Source organism: Odontomachus brunneus, unplaced genomic scaffold (assembly GCF_010583005.1).
Source record: "Odontomachus brunneus isolate Ranch 3 - 2012 unplaced genomic scaffold, Obru_v1 Obru_scaffold_025, whole genome shotgun sequence".
In the NCBI taxonomy this organism is placed as follows: domain Eukaryota; kingdom Metazoa; phylum Arthropoda; class Insecta; order Hymenoptera; family Formicidae; genus Odontomachus; species Odontomachus brunneus.
The window spans coordinates 1950081-1972262 of NW_022639475.1; the positions used below are offsets into that span (position 1 = coordinate 1950081).

The 22182-nt window shown below is 35.2% G+C and overlaps 4 protein-coding genes across 12 annotated transcripts; 1 reads left to right on the plus strand and 3 right to left on the minus strand.

Moving 5' to 3' along the window:
* Nucleotides 1–142: 142 nt before the first annotated feature.
* On the minus strand, nucleotides 143–11724 carry LOC116842384 (nuclear pore complex protein Nup98-Nup96). Of its 4 annotated transcripts, none has more exons than XM_032811523.1 (21): nucleotides 11561–11724; nucleotides 11186–11463; nucleotides 10919–10990; nucleotides 10611–10832; nucleotides 10069–10308; nucleotides 9744–9947; nucleotides 9047–9133; nucleotides 8514–8690; nucleotides 8121–8248; nucleotides 7746–8058; nucleotides 7482–7665; nucleotides 7236–7344; nucleotides 7017–7157; nucleotides 6491–6771; nucleotides 6131–6369; nucleotides 5748–5990; nucleotides 3284–5546; nucleotides 2758–3069; nucleotides 2175–2272; nucleotides 1850–2093; nucleotides 143–1766 (listed from the first exon to the last, which is right to left on the minus strand). In XM_032811523.1, the coding sequence occupies exons 3-21, from the start codon at nucleotides 10947–10949 to the stop codon at nucleotides 1550–1552; spliced, it is 5733 nt and encodes a 1910-aa protein (XP_032667414.1). In that variant the 5' UTR covers nucleotides 10950–10990; nucleotides 11186–11463; nucleotides 11561–11724; the 3' UTR covers nucleotides 143–1549. The 4 variants fall into 4 exon arrangements, with proteins under 4 accessions (XP_032667414.1, XP_032667415.1, XP_032667416.1 ...); XM_032811524.1 differs by having other exon boundaries at nucleotides 11186–11488; nucleotides 11561–11698; XM_032811526.1 differs by having other exon boundaries at nucleotides 1550–1745.
* Nucleotides 11725–12598: 874 nt separating this feature from the next.
* Nucleotides 12599–17533, plus strand: LOC116842528 (protein Dr1). Of its 3 annotated transcripts, none has more exons than XM_032811876.1 (2): nucleotides 12599–12756; nucleotides 16673–17533. In XM_032811876.1, the coding sequence occupies exon 2, from the start codon at nucleotides 16680–16682 to the stop codon at nucleotides 17181–17183; it is 504 nt and encodes a 167-aa protein (XP_032667767.1). In that variant the 5' UTR covers nucleotides 12599–12756; nucleotides 16673–16679; the 3' UTR covers nucleotides 17184–17533. The 3 variants fall into 3 exon arrangements, with proteins under 3 accessions (XP_032667767.1, XP_032667768.1, XP_032667769.1); XM_032811877.1 differs by having other exon boundaries at nucleotides 12621–12790; XM_032811878.1 differs by lacking the exon at nucleotides 12599–12756 and adding an exon at nucleotides 12819–13026.
* LOC116842524 (fibroblast growth factor receptor-like) lies at nucleotides 13047–16540 on the minus strand. 2 transcript variants are annotated; one of them, XM_032811868.1, is made up of 8 exons: nucleotides 15927–16071; nucleotides 15508–15715; nucleotides 15247–15404; nucleotides 14936–15167; nucleotides 14748–14866; nucleotides 14604–14655; nucleotides 13923–14513; nucleotides 13047–13766 (listed from the first exon to the last, which is right to left on the minus strand). In XM_032811868.1, the coding sequence occupies exons 2-8, from the start codon at nucleotides 15598–15600 to the stop codon at nucleotides 13347–13349; spliced, it is 1665 nt and encodes a 554-aa protein (XP_032667759.1). In that variant the 5' UTR covers nucleotides 15601–15715; nucleotides 15927–16071; the 3' UTR covers nucleotides 13047–13346. The 2 variants fall into 2 exon arrangements, with proteins under 2 accessions (XP_032667759.1, XP_032667758.1); XM_032811867.1 differs by having other exon boundaries at nucleotides 13049–13766; nucleotides 15921–16540.
* On the minus strand, nucleotides 17516–21449 carry LOC116842526 (protein SMG9). 3 transcript variants are annotated; one of them, XM_032811870.1, is made up of 8 exons: nucleotides 21188–21449; nucleotides 19198–19235; nucleotides 18895–19081; nucleotides 18499–18798; nucleotides 18210–18354; nucleotides 17953–18082; nucleotides 17766–17877; nucleotides 17516–17644 (listed from the first exon to the last, which is right to left on the minus strand). In XM_032811870.1, the coding sequence occupies exons 1-8, from the start codon at nucleotides 21331–21333 to the stop codon at nucleotides 17566–17568; spliced, it is 1137 nt and encodes a 378-aa protein (XP_032667761.1). In that variant the 5' UTR covers nucleotides 21334–21449; the 3' UTR covers nucleotides 17516–17565. The 3 variants fall into 3 exon arrangements, with proteins under 3 accessions (XP_032667761.1, XP_032667763.1, XP_032667762.1); XM_032811872.1 differs by having other exon boundaries at nucleotides 19187–19235; nucleotides 21188–21287; XM_032811871.1 differs by lacking the exon at nucleotides 21188–21449 and adding an exon at nucleotides 19916–19970.
* Between the last annotated feature and the right edge of the window lie 733 nt (nucleotides 21450–22182).

Below are 22182 nucleotides of genomic sequence, written 5' to 3' on the forward strand. Positions count from 1 at the left end.
AATTTACGTCGTCAGACTAATAAACCAATTTGATCGATGAAATGAAGGCGATATTGCAATTTCGTCTCTATCCTAAGCAGAGCTAAATGAACGACGACTGACGTGAGAATCTGCGGATTTTTTTGCGCCTGAAAATTAAATATATGAGAATATATAGTATTTATTTATTTCAACTTTAAAAGAGTGAAAATTCAGTTTTGTTTATACAAATATCCCTTATATATAACGCATGTCTCCGTTTCTCAAACATAACCCTACTACTGTATTCAGTTCCTTCTGTAGTAATATCTATTCAACAAAAAACTTTGTGTTGTATGCAGTATCACGTCTCTCTCTCTCTTTCTTTCTCAACACGAACCTATAAAATATACCTTCACTTTGAATATTTATATGCTGACACTAATACAATATACAAATCTATCATATTTTATATTATTTGGATAAACTATTTTTTTACACTTACTAATTACACATTCGCCAGTACTTAATCTTCGTCAACATGAAAAGAAATTACAAACATAACAGAACGATCGGAATGCAAGAGAGATAGGGATTTTACACATATCATATGACGTGCGTCGTACAATATGGTGTGAATAAGTAGATTTGCGCATATATAGTGGGTAAAAGAAGCATTTGCACGCTTTCTTTTTCCTAGAATCGATTTACATCAAGAGAGAAAAATATTCCTTTACACCAGCTTCTGCCAGAATATAATATAGTTTTTATTGGTGTTAATATACTGAGAGAATAAGGTCACATTGTAGCAAATATCTTTTTTTATCCACTATAGAACATCCAATTGTGCATCAATACGTTTCGTAAAATGTTCAATGCAAATTGTGCCACTAACAGTATATTCTACATTAGAAAAAAAAGTTCACAGAATTGTATACACAGAAGAATTTCTCATTTAAGTCCCTCTACTGCCTTTTCTTCGCAACTGATAATCCATTACAGTTGAGTTACATCCAGTTGTTAGTTATATCCAACGATTGACACCGGTATGATCTCTAGAAATAGAATTCTGCGCATCGCCAAACATCGTACTTCATTTACACTCGAATAAAATCGTTAACATAAAAACTAATATGTGTATGTGTTGGATTTACCTGTTAATTTAAACCTTATTTCGGCAAAATTATACCGGTATTAATCCTCGGTTACATAGCACTCGTTTACACAATTATTTCTTAAATCTCCAGATAATTTTGTGCGAATCGATAAAAATGTAAGAAACACTTAAATAGTATATCACATGTTTAATATTTTGCGAAGTGTCCGTTTAATAATTTTTCAACTTTATATATCTACTGTACGAATCGCTAGCACGCAGATACAACTCGTTCGCTGTTTACGTATGTTCTACACTTTATCAAGCCTCATGTTGTCTGCTTTACGTGAGCAATTATAACTTGTGGAAACAAACAATAAAATAAAAAAAAATCGGCTTTTCTGTCGCAATTAACAATGTAAAAACTTTTCAACGATTCATGCAATCCATAACTTAAGTGTGTATACATATATATGTGATGTATGTTTGTGATATTCACTGCGACATCACTTCTGTCACACGCATATTAACGATAGGTCGAAGTTCTTGTTGCGCATAATCCTCAGGCAAGGGTAGCTGTGATATTAGACGGACTAATAACTTCGAGACGGATCTACTGTCATTCTTCTGCAGTATCAGCAGATTTCTAACCAAGTGCAGCGTCCTCTTCGCGATTTCAGCCTGGCACAATCTGAAAGAATGTGCCATGGAACTTGCATTGGCGTAGTCACGAAACTCAAGACAAAGCCACATCGAAGACCATCACTATCGCGTCAGATTCGTAATTGTATATACCTATGTTTAGCGGTTGGACATGGAAACTGATCGATGTTGAGACATAGAGATGTCAATCGCGGCTTCAGCGCTTCCAGTTGATACGTTATTCCACAGAAATCGGACGTGTGCAGGCTTTGTATTTCACTAGTTACTTCCATATATTCCCACAGAAGCTGACCTTGATGCGCCCAACCACTAATTGTGCTACTATACTCAGCTGGTACTAATGGGCTCAGCAAAGATCTTAAATATTCATAATTTTCTGAAAGAAAAAAAAAGTTAATAAAATATATTCCGAAAAATTCTTCACAATATATACGGCAATAAAAGAGGCAAATGATACCGTTTATTATAGCATCAGCTGCCAAGTGCTCTATAATGATCTCATGAGCCTGATTCCATTGTTCCGCCTGTATATAATACCAAGCCGCTTCGCCATATCTGCATAGATAATGAGTTTCGTACTATGATAAGCAGCACAAAAGTGTTTATTCTTCTTTTGTTGATAAAAATGCCTCTGATAAAAATGTGACTGAAAGCCAATCAGAAGGCCTACAAGTCGCACTTAGAGATACTTTCACCAATAAAAGAAAGTTCAGAATAAAGATATTTTCTTTACTCCCAATTTTACTTTTTAACTTTTACATATCGTCGTAGCGCGGGAAGAAATATGTGAAAATAAAATAAAGGCTATCAGAGAAATCTACAATTAAATTCGCTAAATTAAAAGTCTACGAAAGCTATACGCGAAAAAATAATAAAGTTAACACACACACGTTCGCAGTATAAAAATTATTATTTTATCGCGATATAGAAGTATTCTATTGAGAACAAAATTAGTTAAACATTTGATGCTTTGCTTCCTTGTACAGATAAAGAAGATTTCTTTTAATAATATGTATATATTTTGGATATCTGTCAAATACCTCTTATTGATTCTACTCTTAATGGCTTTAGCTTGGTGAATCCAGACCGACGATATACCGAGTTCCTCCTTCAGAAATTGCTCACGTTGCGCATACTCTAAGGTGTCGTCTATCTCTACGTGGCGCAACAGCAGATCTTGCACGGCGGCTCGTCTTCTAGCCGAGTCACGTAGATGCAACATCACGAAAATCGCCCAATGCCATAGACCGTGCGCCTCCAATTGCGTGGCGAAGTTTGTATGCGTCAACGCGAACACATGGTCAGCCAAGTGCGTGTAACCCAAACCCGTGACTAACTGTTGTATTAACCAACTGTCGCGAACAAAGAGAAACAATTGTACATCAGCGAGAAACTCTTACGGCGGTACGTCGTTCTATCTGTAGCAGACGCATACAGCTCTGGCTACATCCTACACTCGAGTCATATACTCGATTTCGTTGCCCCATCCCTTTCATTGCGCTTGTAAGATTAACTATATATACGACTGAAAAGCACACGCGAATGTCGTCGTCAACGTAAAGTTACCTCAGCCTGTAATCCAGCGGATTAGCGGTGTATGATAGCGGATTCAGCAGCTCCCCCAGATCGTGAATCCCGGTGCAGTATAACTTCAAAAGATGATAGCAAAGATCATATATCCGTCTGCCGTTACTTATCTCGGCGTCGTAATCGCTGCCTCTGTATTCGGGCTCGGGCGCCGCCGCGTACACCTCGCTCTCCGTCGTATTGAAGGACGTCTCATAGAGGTCGAGCACGTCCGTGATCGAACAGGTTGGCGACGACAGATACCAAAGATGAATGGCGAAAGCTCGTTTCCAGTCGAGGTCTTCGCACACATTGATGGTGCCGTGTTTGCTGCTGATCAACGGCTCGCCCGCCACTATCATGAAAAGCTTGAGTCGCTCGACCGTAAGATTCTTGTCCACATCGGTCTTTTGCCACAGAGCTAACTGCTGCTTGATCAGCTCCTTCGTGGGCATCCCGCTGCGCAGCTGCGCCATCAGCAACGCCAGACAATGGTCGCCGGCTTTGCGCGCAAATTGGCAGGCATCCTCCAGCTTGCAAGCAGACAATAACGACAAAATAATCTTCTCATGAGAATTGTCGCCGTCGACGCTCCTAATTTCCTGCTCGACCGTCTTCTGCACCACATTCTTCAGCCACTCGCCTATGGCCTCTCTTCTCGCCATTACGTTGTGATGGTCTCCCTCCTCGACGACGGACTCTTGATTGAACAAGTCACCCCACAGTGCCACGCACAACTTCCACACGATACTTGCATATTGACGAAACGAACGCTCAGCACTGGGTCGGTATGCTTGCTCATCGTTCATGTCTTCGTTCACTTCCCCTTGTTCTTTCTGCGCGAGCTCTTGAGCCAAGGTGCAGTGCAATCGTAAGGCTTCGATGGTGGTATCCAATGACACGTCGAAAATAGGACAGTCGCCATCTTGGCCGATCACGCAATGGTCCAATTGGATCCTCAGATGACGGTCTATGCTGTCTTTGAACGTTTTAATATCGTCCTCATCGCCACCCAGAATCTGAAGCCGTTGCACGATCGCGGTCGAAGTAATGTCATCGGCTAGACGACCGGAAACGTAACTGCTTAGTTGACTGAAGGCGCTCTGCAACTGTACCTTAGTCGCTTGATCCTGAGTACTCAGTGATAACAATGTCAGACCAACTCCCCAACTTGGCCGAAACATCCTGCCCATTTGTACTCCAGTATCGGCGACACAGCGGAATTGCAACTTGTTCAATCGGGACTCCTTGAGTGGCACTACCTCAAAATGATACTTCAGTATACTGGTCACCGGTGAGATCACCGGCGGTAGAATCGTTCTATCGACAACCGGCGGTAGGATCGCTCTATCGACAACCGGCGGCAGCTCCCGATGATCGATGGCGGTCTTTGCACTGCTGATGTGCAATGGCTGTGATGGCTTGACCTTGCTCAACGCGTAGAGCTCGTCCTCTTGACTCGCATAAAATGGCGACATCTCGTTCATGGTGAAACTGGAGCGTAAGGTCACGTTATACGCCTCATCCCTCTTGGCTTCAGGAGTTTCAGTACTGGGAAAGTAACGGATCAGAGTTTTGCGTACGGATGGAAGTATGCCGCCGTTCAACTCGCTGTGGACTATGTCGTCGTCGTCGTTGGTGTCGAAGAAGCTCGCCTTCATGAGCTGCAACTTGTGGCTGTCTGTACCAGCGACTCGAGCGTTTTCGCCGACCGGGCTGACGGTCGTTTGCTTCTCGTAATTGTAGTCGCGGGAAGCGAACATACGGCCCATCGGAGTCTCCCTTAGATAATTGCTTTCGATTTCCGGGTGCTTGTCGCTCCCTATCTTCGCTGTACCTTCGTTTACTGCGTCTTTGTTCATGGTCGTTGAGAGATCGGTTTTTCCAGCGTTAACACTCTTCTGCGGAGGCACAGGTAAGCCCTTCAATTTCTTCGTTTCCGAGGCCGACGGTACCTGACTGTCATCCTCGTCCGAGTCACTGAGGCCGTACTTGGAAAAGTGATCGACCTTGAAGACCCATGAACCGGTTTCCGGCCGATACTCGAGGAAGCGGGTGTCGTGCTTCGCAGACACTCGGCGCAGCTTTCCCTCGTAATTCATTGCGGCGAGTCGCTGCGGATCCGTGATCGGCTCGTGCAGCGACTTGTCATGCGGCCACACTTTGTCTAATGTGACTTGCGCCTTGCGATTTAAACCTTGCCCAACTGGCGGTTTTTTGTCGTCGTCTGGGTAAATGATCACCTCTTTGTGCCGGAAGTGAACTGTAAGAACAAATATAATTAGTTACAAATGAAATTTAGTTAACGAACATAAATATATCAGTCATCTTATCGCGATCATTGATCGCAATAAGACACTTATTCGTCAATTATATAGTTAAAGAAAGACATATAACACGTTACGTTAATGATAATAATATGCGTATGTTAAAGTTAAAATTAACATGTACTTTTAGAACTTACCGATTTCATCCAAATTCAAGCCGTACACATCGAACGAATCTGGGAAATACACGTTCCCGTAGCCTTCGCGGCCAACAGTGAAGTTCGGCACATTGCACGTTTCGCCGCAAACATAATCGTCTAATTTGTCGATCGGTGGGATGGTATAGTAACCTGCTCGGCGCAGAGTAACTTTAGCCATGTTCATGGTCCAGTTGGGCTGCAGCATCGAAAATGAGTTCTCGTCTGCATCTTGACTCGAGTCTGTAAAACACACGCAAACGAATGAACATTTGAAAAACGATACTAAGGTGGTTTCGTATCTACTCTTAGTCACAAATGCAAGTATCTTAAAATTAGAGACATAGAGCTAGTATGCAATAAGTTGTATTGAAAATATGTACCTGTATTCTGCACAGTAAGATTCGCGGAGCTCTTGTCACCAAGAGTGGAAGAATTGTGCGGCATTTCAATCGAATTGAACGTATCCGAATGCGTTGAATTCAGCGTATTATGTTGCGGTCTTAGTTCAGCTACCGTGTTATTCATTTCTTCGTTCACGTTCGTTCCGCAGAATGGCGATCGTTGTCCCTCCAAATCGTCGTCCGGGACTTTGTTTTTCCGTGGAATTGTCGATTTCAACCTACAGATAAAGATCAATAAAAATCAATGAAAGCTACGTTGCGTTTATATTTTTTTCAAAAGATTGCGATAACGTTTATCAGAAATTAATCAGGACAGAAACAAAGACATTGTTATCTTACCAAGATGTAGATGACCGTCGATCGTTTGCGAGTCGATTGTTATCTTGGTTATGATTTTCTTTGTTGGTAACTTCGATACTGTTGCTATATTCATTTGACACATCTGCTCTATTGTCGTCTGGGCCACTGGATTTCGTTATAGCTCCATTTTCGGTAGAAGACTGAATCGAGGAATTTGTTGCTGATTTCGGTCGCAGCACTAAACGCTTTGCATTTGGCCGAGGTTGGAAAGCTTCAGCTAGCAGAGGATCTTCCTCTTCTAAACCGTCGAACAAGGATTTCTGTGGAAAAAGAATATTTCATAAAAATAATGTTCGTACTTATGACGTATAGACTTATAAAATATAGAATATACTCTAGTATCTCTCTCATGAAGGATTGCTATTTAGATATAATATATATTAACGCGAGATGTTTCTTGATTGTCTAATAAAAATTACATATCTGTTGTGTGCGAAGATATTAAGGTTACACTTTATATCACATGAATAAAAAAAAAATGTTTTTAATAACTTATTAAAATTACCTTGGACAACTGTACTGTACTAACTGCTCTTGTCTTAATTTTAGGACACCTGTTGTTGGCGGTGACTTTATACTGTGGACTGTTCAACATTTTCGATGTTGGATTTATAGGTTTCAGCAGCTCTTCAGTTTTTCCAGATGCCTGACAATACGACAGTAATGTATTTGTGTGACACTTGCGTTTGTTATGTGCAACATTCTAAATGAACGAGATACTTACCGGTAGAAGATTCTTCAACAACGGTGAATTACCGAATGGTGCTGAAACGAGGGCTAAGATCTGCTGATGTACTGGTACTGAATCAGTTTTCCCTTGATTTGATGCCATCCTAAAACATTATATAAATTATACATATTAATGTATAAATTTATTCCGTCTATTACAAACAATTATGAAAGAAAAGTAAATTATGCTTCTAATTAGCTAAGCTAATAAAATTCATAATGAATATGGATATCGCATTACCCTCCATTAAGCAAGCCTGCTCCTATTCCAGACATCATATTGGAATTTGTTCCAAAAGTAGAGGTTCCAAAAGATCCAGGATTGTTGAATGTGGTGTTACTTCCGGTATTTCCGAACAGACTGCCTGGTTTTTGTTGTCCAAATAAGGAGGTGCCGCCACCCAGATTCAAACCAGTATTCGTACCTGCATAACATCGAAACACTAATGAGTTAATCGTATATTCATTATTTAAAATCTTCACAATTTAAAAGAAATAAACTTACCAAGTCCAGTTGAAGATGTGGACGTGTTCCCAAAAGAGAATCCCGACGTTTGTCCAGCTGGTTTGAAGGACGAGTTGAACAATGAGGATCCAGTATTTTGACCCGAATTGAAACCCGTGTTGGTTCCGAACGCCGAAGGTGCGGCTGTACCGAACGTAGATGTTGTTCCAAATCCTGTGGTGGTTGTTTTATTACCAAATAACGGTGTAGTGCTATTATTCGACGCTGTTTGACCGAAGCCAGTAAAACCAGTACTTGTCGACGTCGATGGGATATTAAAGGCAGACTTGTTCTGGCTAAATAGTCCGATGCTCTGTAATCAAAGTGTTATGATAATTTTTATTCTCGCATATATCGCACAATGCTATACATTACCTGATTCGGTTGCGTTGAGCCGAATGCCGATCCAAAACCAGTACTTTGTCCGGTATTAATGCCACCAAAACCTGTGCCGGCAGTTTGGTTAGTGTTACTGGTTGCAAAAAGCGGCGTTGGTGCAGCTGCTGTATAGAAGTACGTAAAATAAAACTAATTATTTTCTGCTAAAGTAATATAGATAGGATGGTGGATCGCAATTGATCCGAATGGCATACTTCTAAAAAAAGTGAGTATCGTATCGTTTATGCTTATGAGAATGTATCGGAAAATATCTTCAATTTTTCCAATAATCATGATTCGCATTAAAGTGTATGCGAAAATTATATGAAATATTCAATGCTGAGATTTGAGACTTGTAATGATATATACTAAAATACAAATGTAACTTACTGCCGAAGGGTTTCGCCTGAGAATTGGTGCCAAACAGATTCGTGCTGGGTGTGGAATTGAATGCAAAGCTATTGGTTGTAGTCGCTGGTGTTCCAAAATTACTGATGGGTTTTCCGAATAATCCAGTCGATCCAGACTGACTAGTGGTGCCAAATCCGCCAGTCATCGATCCAAATGCTACAACAAACGAAATAAATGTAATGTTTTCCGATTTAAACAAATGTAGAAGAGTATTGTGGGACTATTGTGCAATATAAATAAACAACATTAACACGTTCACGATTTATTTAGAGAATTCTCTCAACAAACCACATAACATTTATTTTCAATTGTAAAACTGTGTAAAACTTTGTTTATATGGAAAAATATGTAAAGATAAACGTCATTGTTATACATGTTAACATATTAAAATTAAAAATGTTTAGTAAAAATGAACTTGAGTAAAAAATCAGTGTATCACACATGTGACGCCGATGGTGAACGTGTTAATTGCACAGAACTGTCTGTGTGTAATTTTTTATATCATGTCTTACCTGTACCAGCTGTGCTAGTACCAGCAGTTGTATTGCCGAATGGCGATGGCTGCGCCGGTGTTCCAAAGAGTCCAGTATTTTGTGGACCTATCACAGACGGAATGATCAGTTCTCCACCCGTTATTTTATGACGTTAAATCCGACATTACATAGAGGTTGATGCAAAATGTCTTGTACTTCGTTAAATTGAATATCAATTTTGCAAACCATTTTGTAAAATTTTTGGTTATTAATTAAAAAAAATTGGCACGATACAGCAGATGAGTTGTGATAGCAACACCTGCTGTCGTACGTTTCTAGATTAGGTCAAATTACAACAAAAAGGTCCTCTATTATTATTCAAATAATAATGTAGATTTTTAGTTATTAATTAAAGAATATTAGTGCATTATCACACGCAATTATTCGCTAATCTTCTTTAATTAATAATTCAAAAACCTACATAATTATTTGCAAAATTATAAAGGACCTTTTGTTTATTTTAACTTACTCTACAAGCACATGAACACAGTCGCTATTACAGCTCATTTGCCGCACATGGTAATTGAGTACTTCTTTAATTAAAAAAAAAACTTTTACATGATTGTTTGCAAATGGAATTTTGTGTTTCATTTGACCTAATCTATATGTACACGAGGTATGGAACAATTTGCATCAGACACCTTGTATACCATACTATTTTCAAACAAAACTAAACCTTTTCTTCCCACTTGATAATCCTCAAAACGTAATTCCTCGTACGATTTTGATTCATATTCCTTCATAGCCACGATGCAACAGTGACGTGCCGAAATACTATGCGATATTCCATTCTTGGACATAGAGTCGGTTGTAACGACAGGTGTGAATTTCACAACAGTGCCCATTGGTACTGTAGTGGTAGTATTGCTGTTGACAAAGCCTAATACAGAGGAATTACAAAATAACCCAACTTCTGAAGGTTTTATAAGCTTGTTTGGTATTATCAACTGATGTTTAGTTGATAACTAATCAAAGGTGAACTAATTATGCTTGTAGTTTACCTGTATTTGTACCAAAAAGATTTGTATTTGTAGTAGTATTCTGTTGACCAAATGGAGTAGTTTGTTGCGCCGGTTGTTGCGGTTGCCCAAAGAGATTGGTTCCAGACGTCGTGCCAAAGCTGAAGCCACCAGGCTTATTTGCTTGACCGAATGCTGATGTTCCAGAGCTTGAACCGAAAAGATTTGTCGCATTCTGCTGGGTGCCAAAGAGATTAGTGCTTGTATTTGTTGTTCCAAAGCCTGCAATGAGAAGAAACAAGTCAGTCCGACAATATATCGCAAATATTATCATCTTATAAACTTTATATTTTTTAGTCATGCCTATTTTTGCTGATTATTAATTTAATTCATTTAATAAAAAAAATTTAGAATCCTCAAAAGTTAAATTATGCAATAAAATTTTTGGAGTAATTCCTGAAACCAATTTGTTTTCATGAAAAGTAACTAAAGTTGTTTCAGATGCATGAGCGCTTGAGTAAGTACATAAAATACTTTTTTCTTTTACTTGGTACATGCAAATGAAACAGTTCATAAATTGCTACCTCCGAAAGATGGTTGGGTACTAGTTGGCTGTCTAAATGCTGGTGGCGTTGTAGTATTGCCAAACAAGCCACCTGTGGTAGAACCTGTAGGCTTAGAATTAAAGAGTGAAGTACCACTACCAAAGACAGATGTTGCACCACTACCAAAACTTGTTGTAGTAATGGGTTTACCAAATGCGGATTGACCAAATGGACTGTTTTGTGTTGCTGTATTAAATCCACCTGAAAGAAAGACAAACTTTAACAAAATTCTCTATTTTCTCAATATTGTACAAATAATATTTATCTGTATATCCAATGTAACATACTGAACGACGCATTTCCAGTTTGCCCAAACATTCTCACAAAAATCGTCAGATCACTATAGAATCTTTCTCAATCTGAAATAAAAATGAATCTTACTTCATGCATATTATACATTACTTTTTTATATATGTGTATATATATATGTATATATATATATATACACAATTAGCAAAAAGCATATAAAAGTCATTGTTATTAATATCTCTGGCAAAATAATTATAATAAGATAATTGCAATCAATGTTATCCAAGAATGAGCTAACAACAGACCAGCGTTTCGAGGAAACGTAATCAGTTTAGCAGTCACTGCAGCACTCAACCAGTTGCTCTCTCTCTCTCGCGTAAGTCTATAACTGCTACTTGATAACAGTACAAGATATCGCTCTCTATTAAAAACGTTTCAACGTGCCGTGTGTGTATCGTCGAAAACACTAAATCGAAAAGCTACCAGCGCGTGATATTCCTCCATATCTTACGTCTTCAGAGAGAAGGGAGCGCGATCCATTAGATCTGCTTTGGTTAATAACGCATACCAGAATCCTCCATTGCTGGAGAAAAAAAAAACGTAAATATCTTAACGGACTCCATTAGACTTGAATAATTAATTGCTATAACGTCTAACATCTTATTCCGATTTTTACTCACCCCCAATAGCTGGACCAAATTTATGTAAAAATGCGTGCACGGAGATGTATCTTTCTCACAAACACTAGCGTACGTCACGGCAAATTGCGCGCAATTTCATCTAAAATGGCATTCTATGAGCCATGAAGAAACTGCCATGAGTTATTTATAACGATCAGAGAAATGTGAACACTTCGGTTTTTAGTCTCGCGATTACAGCGAACCTGCCGACATAATACGTAGCCAATGGCTGCGTTCAGTAGAGAAAGTTGCTTTGCAACTGTTGTAAAATTCGTGAATCTGATTAGAGTATGCTTTTAATTTTGGTTGAATCCAAAAGCATGTATCAATCAGATTCACGAATTTTACAACAGTTGCAAAGCAGCTTTTTCTGCTGAACGCAGCCAATTTCACGAAAACAGGATCATTTCATCGACATGTAGACACGATCCACTTGAAGCTACTAATGCTTCGGAACATTTAAAGAAGAAGTGTGATTGGTTTATATGGTGTTTCGGAGCATTTTGACGTTTTGGCTTGCTGGTTACGCGACATTATGCCGAAAACTAGATGGGGAATATGTTGGTACCAACGAAAACCCCTGGGTAGCAGAACATTAAATCTGTGAATTGGCAGCACTATTGAAGTTGTAAATCTTATGGGTACGATAAGTTGTCGGATTGGAAATCCGACTGAACAGTGGTACTCAATCGACCCATTTCAAAAAATTCCCTAGCTTAATCAGATTTTAGTAAAAGCTGTCTCAGCAGTAATCGGATTAGCTTCATAGCGACGTATCAGACTATGGATTAAGATTGAGATTGAATTGAAAATTGGCCAATCAGAGCAAAGTTCACCAAACTTGAGCTTAGTGAATTTTGCTCTGATTGGCTAATTTTCAATTCAATCTCAATCTTAATCCGTAGTCTGATACGGGCTTTAGCAAAACCGGGTATTAGATATTTTATACATGTAAATTACGTTCTTACATATTTTACGTAATATACATATATAACACTTATAATGTAAAAAACCCTAGAATTTATCAAATGTCCCAACCCTGCCCAACCCTGGTTCATACTACGCATATAAGTAAAATAGTTGTTTTCATATCGCAGAGTTCGAACTTTTGCAGCGGTATTACGAGCACATAATTACGAGTATAACATCAAAATTAGCAATTATATCGCAGTTTTTATTACGTTTTATTGAATAACGTAAGTAAATGTTTATTCGCCATTGCTGAAAGGCGTAAGTAAAGCCAACCTAATTGCTTCTTTAATATATAGGAAAATAATGCCTCTGAGTTATTTTGGCATTTTTATGTGTTTAGACAATCGACGAATGCTGGCAAAAACACGTGTTAAATACAAGCTTTTAAATAACAGTATCAATTTAACCGCATTCTTTGTTGAGTCTCACCCAACTGTACAATTGTTCGAATTGAAGCCAAATATATTTTAATGTTCTTTCGCAGATATTTTAAAGTAATTAAAATAAGATTTTTTTTTTCTTTTTAACTATAACCTTGTTACAAAGTGTTCACTGTGTTCTCAGATGTGGGCACTATTCTAATTCAATATGCTGTTCTCTGGCAAGGCCATATCTTCTTGCAAGCAATATGTGTATTCTCATTATTAATTTTCATTGTTTTATCACATAAAAACAAGTTCTGTCGCATGAATTTATATAAATTGGTTACATCTGGTATGAGACATTTCATAACCTATCCTAAGAGTTGTTAGATTGTACTTTGATTTTGTATATTGCATGTAAAGATAAATACAATTCTATAAATACTTTAAAACTATTGTGATAGTAACATGTAACAAGGATTACTCGCATCATGTACAGAATATAAGGATTCTTTTAGTATTTGCAGGTCTAAAACAAGTTGTGCAAAACTGGGTCTTCCCTGTGGCGCAGTTTTCCAACAAGAGCACATGATCTCATATATGTCATAAGAAATAGTGTCAGGACAGGTTAGACGACATTTGTCCTGTGTTAAATAATGTAGCAAGTCCTCATCCTTTATGTTAGGATATGGAAATGAACCTAAAGTTCCAATTTCCCAGAGAACAATGCCAAATGACCACACATCACTTTTGGAAGAGAAAATATGATCACGTACAGCTTCTGGTGACATCCAACGTATTGGAAGTTGATGAACTTTGCCTGTATTATTTATCACATATATTCCATTTCGTGACAAGCCAAAATCAGAAATCTATAAATTTAATAGAATTAAGAAATGTTATAATATATATATATATATATATATATATATATATGTGTGTGTGTGTGTGTGTATATACATATATATACACATGTATATACATATATATACACACATGTATATGTATTGTGATATAGGGTCAGTTACCTTCGGCGTCAGATCCAAAGTAAGAAGGATATTTCTTGCTGCTAAATCCCTATGTGTAATTCCCTTAGATTCTAAATGTTCCATTCCTTTTGCAATATTGAGTGCAAATTCTACAAACTGCTGCTTCTCAATTTTATAGTGTAAATCTTCATCTTTGAATCTGTCTTCCTTAATAATGTTTACATATCTAGAAACAGGCTTCTCAAAGTTGCATAGAGGTATTACATTTGGCTCCATCTTTCTTCTGGAATGCAAATATGCAAGCAAATTTCCACCTTCCATATACTCTAAAAGTATACATATAGGATCATCAGGAGAAGTGCAATAGCCTATAAGGCCCACTAGATATGGATGAGGGCCAGCTGTTTTCATTGTTTCAATTTCTTCTAATAGCTGACGTCGGGCTTCAGGCTCATTGGTTGTATCAGAACACTGTGACATCTTAACAGCTACCAATGTATCCATATTATTGTTTAAAGTGCCAAGATATACTCTACCAAACTGTCCTTTTCCTAATTCATGCTGGAGACTTATGCATTTATATGAGATTTCGAATTCATTATTGTTTTCATATACTTTGCAACATGTCTCCTAGAATAGAAAATATTAAGTTTTATTGAGAATTATACTAACTTTAAGAGATTTTTGAGAAGTATCTATTTTCAATTTTCTTCCACTTACTTCAGGCCATTGTAGTTTGCAGTCAGAAAGTTCAGACATTGTTTGTCTCCTTCTGTTTAAAGATAAAAGTTTTAAACTAGTACTTTAACAGTACTATTGATATATAAATTATGTAGGAAAATTACAAATAAATTGATATTTTACCGTAAAATTCTGGGCAGCTGTAGAAGTTGATATTGATCATTCTTATTGTACAGTGAAACAAAATACTGACTGACAAATCCTAATATTGTAATACAAATAATAACACCAATAAATATCCACTGCAACATAAATATTTTGCATCACACAATGCATCGCACAATTCTCTACCGAAATAAAAGTTATATTACTATGATATTTCCATAGGACGTCGTGTTGATAGTAAAATCTCCTCGAGTTCCCAAACAACCTCGGTGATCTATTGCCTCTACAAATATCTTGTAACTATTTTTTTCTTGTATATACTGATTGTGAAGTCTTGAATTCCAAGTAAAAGTATTTATTGTAGAAGTTACGTTACTTATACGTGTGATATTATACACCGAGTGTCCTGCGTTCGACGTGAATAATGGTGTGCCAATGCTGGAATATTGCATATTTTGAAAAATTTAACAAAAGAGTAAAACAAACTTAAATAAACAGACAAGACAAAAAATCTTACCTAATCGCATAGGAATGAACGTTAGAATTTGATCTAACATACCAATTTATAATTACTTTCCCCGTCATTTGAATTGCTTCCACTGTTGGAATTGGCAAAGTGTCTTTTGCTCCCGCGCAGCACTTACGCCCTACACATTCTGGAACCGTGTAAATGACCTGTACACACACAATATCACATTTTGTGAATATGATATTATACTTACATGTGATGTCAGTCTTTTCTTATTTGTAGTATTAAGTTTAATGTATGCTTAGTTACCTCTGATAATTTTCCTTCAGGTTTAACTCTTGGATAAGCATGTACTTGTATCTTATATGTACAATTTGGATGAATTTGTATACTCTCTGGCATGCTGTTTAATTCTTTTGGCACTAACAAACTAAGTTGAGTTATATTCTGTATGATATAGAATGCAGAACCTTCTTTACATTCTGATTTATTCTTTGGTATACTTGTAACTACAATTCTGCAGGAGAATGCACATATATATATACACATAAGCTGTTTAAAATATATACTTATTTATAATATCTTTCTAGATATATCTGGATATATAGATATACGGATTATATATCTATAAGATATATCTATAATTTTATAAGATTATAGATTTTATAAGATATATCTTTATAATTTATTACTATTATATATTAAAAAGTTAAATAATGCACCTGTACCAAGAAGGTTGTCTTCCCTCATCTGGTGGCATCCAGGACACATTCAGTTTTAATGATTTTGTTGTACTGTTACTTTGAAAAGAATTTTCATCCTCCACAGCATATACTACAATATTTTTTACAATCCCGGCGAATTTTACCACATTCTTTGAATCTGTTACACATGTAGTAGAATGTAAAAGCAATATAATAACTATGGTGTTGTATATTAAGATCCATTTGCATTGCGAGAACATTTCATTTTATAATATGACTATTAGACAAATAACTTGAGTATCACATGATTTTTATGTTCTGTCAAGTTATATTCTAACTGCTTAACTAAGAACACTTCCTCTTGTGATAGTGGAATTCCTTCTCACTTGACTTGAACGCAATGTACAGATAAATCCTATCTCTAAATGTTATCTGGATTGCTCTTATCTGTTTAATCGTACATCAATTCTGCAATTTTATCAGAATAATGGCGTAGAAACGTTGTTGTAAATAACTTTATAAATTAAAAATTAAAACTTAATTAAATAATTAAAACTTACAAATTAAAAAATTTTTTTACAATTGTTAGTAATTAATAGCTATTAATTCAAATTATATGACAACAAAATTATTGGAATTATTTTTCTTGAAGAAGAAAATAATACAAATTTATCAACACATTTATATTTCGTATACATCATATATCCTAAGTTCGTAATAACATTGATTCTGATTATTTGGTAATTTTTGTTTTTTATTTAATGTTCTAGTAACCAAATGGCCTCGGGTGCGATGTCTCCGATTGACGATGACGAGCTCACTCTTCCTCGTGCATCAATAAATAAAATGATCAAAGAGATTTTGCCTCACGTACGAGTGAGGACAGAATCTAGAGAGCTCATTCTTAATTGTTGTACTGAATTCATTCATCTTTTATCTTCTGAAGCGAATGAGATTTGCAATCAACAGCAGAAGAAAACTATAAATGCGGAACACGTATTGCAAGCGCTAGAGAAATTAGGTTTCGGGGATTACAACGCGGAAGCGGAAGCTGTATTGCGAGATTGTAAAGCGGTGGCTGCTAAGAGGAGACGTCAAAGTACTAGATTGGAAAATCTCGGAATTCCAGAGGAGGAATTGTTTCGACAACAACAGGCTTTGTTTGCTAAAGCACGAGAGGAGCAAGCAGCCGTGGAACACCAGCAATGGCAGCAGTTACAAGTTGTTGCACAAATGGCAACCATGTCGCAAACTTATAGTGAGCAAGAAGATTATTCATAAGCGAAAAAAATTCAAAGACGATAGCCTTAAAGGGAGCTGATTTTACCTTTTTTTTTACTTCAAAAAGACACGTAAATGCACGGGACGAAACTGTAGTGGAAAAAATTCACAAATACAAAAATGATAGAAATTTAAGAGAGAATATTATATAAAAATTACAAGCTAAATGGAGAAATATTTCACGCAATTTCTACTTATTTTTGGGATACTATTCTTAAAAATAATTAACAAGAATACTGTGTGGGGATTATTCTTAAGAGAATTTATTTCTGTACTATAACTGTGCATTAAATATCTTAATTTAATGTTATAATTTATTAAAAACAAAGCAATAAAGCAAATAAATCGTATATTTTTGTTTTATTACATTGTTCCTTTAAGTTTAAGGCATCAATCTTCCATATTCAGAAGACAAATGGCTCTTTTTTATTGCCTCCATGACTTTTGAAACATAATGATACCTACGAATATACATATATATGTATAAGAACATGTACTATATATATACACAAACACATATAATCTATATATTATTCAAATGATTTATGTGTGTGCTATCATTGAATATTGTTCAATTCTTACCAGTTTTTCTCCGTTAATACAGATGGTGTCATTGGGTTTCTAGTTACTCCGTGTATCTTTTGTCGTAATTTGTTTATGAGCGATTTTTCACTTTCACCAAAAAATATGTCTTCTGTAATATCAGCACACATTTGTCTGTAAATATTCTAGCAAACTTATATATCCTTTAATTGTTTACACTTCTTACCTTCTTTGTTCCTATTCAAATTTGATGGTATCAAAAATAAGTTTAAACCATTTTCCGTCGAATCCTGACTCATATCTATACCACTATGAGTCTGTAATCTTGAACTAGAAAACGTTTTATTATAAAAATCCTGAAAATACATTAAGCACATCAGATAAGATCTTTCAAATAGAATATACACACACATACACACACTTTAATATTTTAAAATAAAATATATATTAAAATGTATATTTTTATATAAACTTATAAAGTACCTTAATTCTTTTAATAGATGTGGGCATAAAATCTTGTGGTTCTGCCTTATTGTGTAAAAATACAAGATGCGGATAATATTCTACATAATCTTGATCCATGGTGGTTGTTGAGGATGGTTTTAACATTTCTGCCGTTTGTAAAAATCTTCAATATATATAGAAATATTAAAGATATTCTAATTATTTATTATAGAATTAAATATAAAGCATAATGTGTGTGGCTATTTTGTCAAAAAAGATCATTAAATACTTTCATCTAGTCAGTTAATAGATTATACAAATTAATTACCTCACCAAATTTGGATCGCCGAACCAATCTTGTACAAATATTATAACATGACATACTGAGAACAGAAATGCCATAAACTGGAGTGACTGCAATTCCAAGTTAGTTTCAGTATTTGTAAAATCAGATGTGTTCTTTTTTTGATCGAAAGATGACGCAGAATTATCAAATGCAGATATGGAAAGAATTGGCTGTGTATCCAGATATATTACTCTATTTTTTGTTACAAATATATCTATCCCCGTGGTGCAATTTGTAGCATTCTCGTGATGTGACGATTCTTGAATTGGAAAAATGTCCGGCCTAAATATAAGATTTTTAAAATAGTAAATTAAGTTCAAGAGATATAGCAGTATATCAAATATACACATATCAATATATTAGTGTGATGTTACATACGCATATTCAGATGTTAATAGGGACATGATTGTTGATTTGCCAACACTTTGTGTACCTAAGCACCCAACAACAAGAAAGTCTTGTTGATCATATAGATATTCTATTGGATTTTCACATAGCTGCATGTTTTCATCCATGAATTTAATACAACTGATCATCTCAGGATATGTAGAAAGTATACGAATTGCTGAAATGTATAATTTTTAATATATATATATATATACTATCTTGTTATAATATTAGAGAATACTTCAGATTCATTGTTAATTATTCTTATATATTCGTTACATACAGTTTGCTTACTTTCTTGTGATTTTGTTGTTGTTGCATCCATATCCTTCCTAAAAGAAAGAAATAATATATAATTTATTGAATTGTATATATTCTATGATCATACATACGTAGCTAATAATATATAAACTAAAAACTAAGAAAAATAGAATATTATTGAAGAGAATTATAGATATTTAAATAGTAGTATTTAGATATATATAGTAAGAGAAAGAAAATAAGAACTCAATAACAATAATATCAATTAAATAATAGGAAAAAGGGCTAATTTGAGTTCAAGCACAGGATTAATAGTGCTATGTACCATATGGGTAAAATTTTCCTTGTGTTAGGAAATAGAGCAATATTTATTGAACATTAATTAAAGACCTGAATGACATAAATGTTATTCGCAGTATTATAGCTGACAAGGCCGTTACCGGACTAATATTAAGAAGTTCAAATTTATACTAAGAAGTAGCCGTCATAACTATAAAAAAACTATAAAATAAAATAAAAATAGGTAAGATTAAAATATAATAAATAATTAAAACAGTCAATATAAAATATCTTTGTTGAGCTCGGCTAAAAGTGAAACGATCCTGTCTACGATAACATCGCCACGTCTAAGTAATAGAGATAATAACAGATTTATATACACGAGCATTAACATTGCGATGACGACTCGCGGAAGAGAAGGAAACAAACAAAACAGAGTTTTATTTTCATAATAAATCGCAGTAGCCCTTACCCAAATATTCTGTGTCCTTTTGAGAGTTAAGTCCATGCTTTTGAAATTTAATGTAAATCATTTCTCTGATATCAGGCGTTTCAAGTAATAACGTTCCTCATGCAAAACTTTGGTATGATCCCAATTGAAATCATGGTTTTTCCTCAAACGGTGTTTCTGTATGGCCGTTAACTCAACTGTAGAACTCCTTGCTATTCTCCTATGTTCAGCAATGCGCGTAGAGAGTCTTCTACTAGTTTGACCAACATACGACGCCTCACAACTACTGCATTGCAATTTATAGACAATGTTATTATGGAAACCAGGAGATAATCTGTTTTTATGCACACAAATCATTCCTGATAATTTATTAGTGCAAGAATAAGCAATATTTGTCAACTGTAATATTTGTCAATGTTAATGCTCGTGTATATAAATCTGTTATTATCTCTATTACTTAGACGTGGCGATGTTATCGTTGACAGGATCGTTTTACTTTTAGCCGAGCTCAACAAAGGTATTTTATATTGACTGTTTTAATTATTTATTATATTTTAATCAATTTTTATTTTATTTTATGGTTTTTTTTATAGTTATGACAGCTACTTCCTAGTATTAATTTGAACTTCTTAATATTAGTCCGGTAACGGTCTTGTCAGCTATAATACTGCAAATAACATTCATGTCATTTTATTCAGATCTTTAATTAATTCTTTTACTTGTAATGCGTTTGTTTTGTAAACCTTGAGTTTTTATATCACTGAAGAGGGTTCATGATTGAGCCGAAACGTTTGATTATATTGAGTATTCATGTTCAATAAATATTGCTCTATTTCCTAACACAAGGAAGGTTTTACCCATATGGTATATAGCACTATTAATCCTGTGCTTGAACTTGAATTAGCCCTTTTTCCTATTAATTTATATATATATATATATATATATATATATATATATATATATATATATATATATATATATATATATATATATAGTATTCTAAATAAATGCTACATAAGAAATATATACATATAGAAATATATTTAAACCTATATAATGTAAAGTTGTCGTAAAGTATGTTTTAAAATTAAATAAAAAAAATGTTTGTTGATTGTTACCAAACCAAACATTTTATGCAAGTAAATTTTATTATTATTTTATTTTATTAAGTATTTTTATCAAATTTACTTAAAAATTTTTGATATATATATACATTATGTTATATTCTTATTTAAAAATTTCTTTGGGAAAGAGGTCAAGTATAATACTAAAATAAATGTAATGGTACAATACTTGTGTCCATTACGTTGACTCGGAGAAACTGCTCTATTTTCTCCTTCTCGAGTTTTCAATATAAACGTCGGACGTTCTACGATTTTAATCATAGTTTTATTCTCTCCATCTTTCATCTCTGAATCCTTCGGTGTTGTTGACAACATTTTTTCACAACAATGTATCAACGCTTCTGTACACACCAGTACACACACTCATATATTAAACTTATTATTGCTTGTACTTTCATAGGCTGCTTTCTGAAATTTACTGCCAACACAGAAAATCTATAATCTATAGTTCATGTACAATATAGTTCATGAGTACAATCCAGTGGGCGCTGCAAATGCTTTGTAGCGTTTTTACTTTCTCTTTTTTCATTCGAATCCGAGGAATAGAACAAGAGGGAGAAACGCTGCGCAGCATTTGTAGCGGTTAATGGACCGCACCCAAAATCTTATATATAAGAGAGTCAATTCTGTATCTCGAAACGAAGTGAAAATTACAAAAGTGAGCACATTCACTAGGCACTGACCAATGAAATTACGAATATTCTAGTATATTTGCTCACTTTTGTCATTTTCACTCTGTTTTGAGATACACAATCGACCCCCCTGTATCTCGAAGTGAAAATTACAAAAGTGAGCACATTCACTAGGCACTGACCAATGAAATTACGAATATTCTAGTATATTTGCTCACTTTTGTAATTTTCACTTCGAGATACAGGGGGGTCGATTGTGTATCTCAAAACAGAGTGAAAATGACAAAAGTGAGCAAATTTACTAGAATATTTATAACTTCGTTGGTCAATGTCTAGTGAATTTACTCATTTCTGTAATTTTCATTCCGTTTCGAGATATACAATCGACCCCCAGAATCGACTCCAAGGTTTGTTCTTTTCAACTGAACTAGTGCTGCACTAGAACTACACTGGTTCGGAATTGTAACTGGCGAGCAAAGTGAGACTTCTAGTAAAAAAATAAAAATCTAGTAACATCGAAGCAAAAAACTAT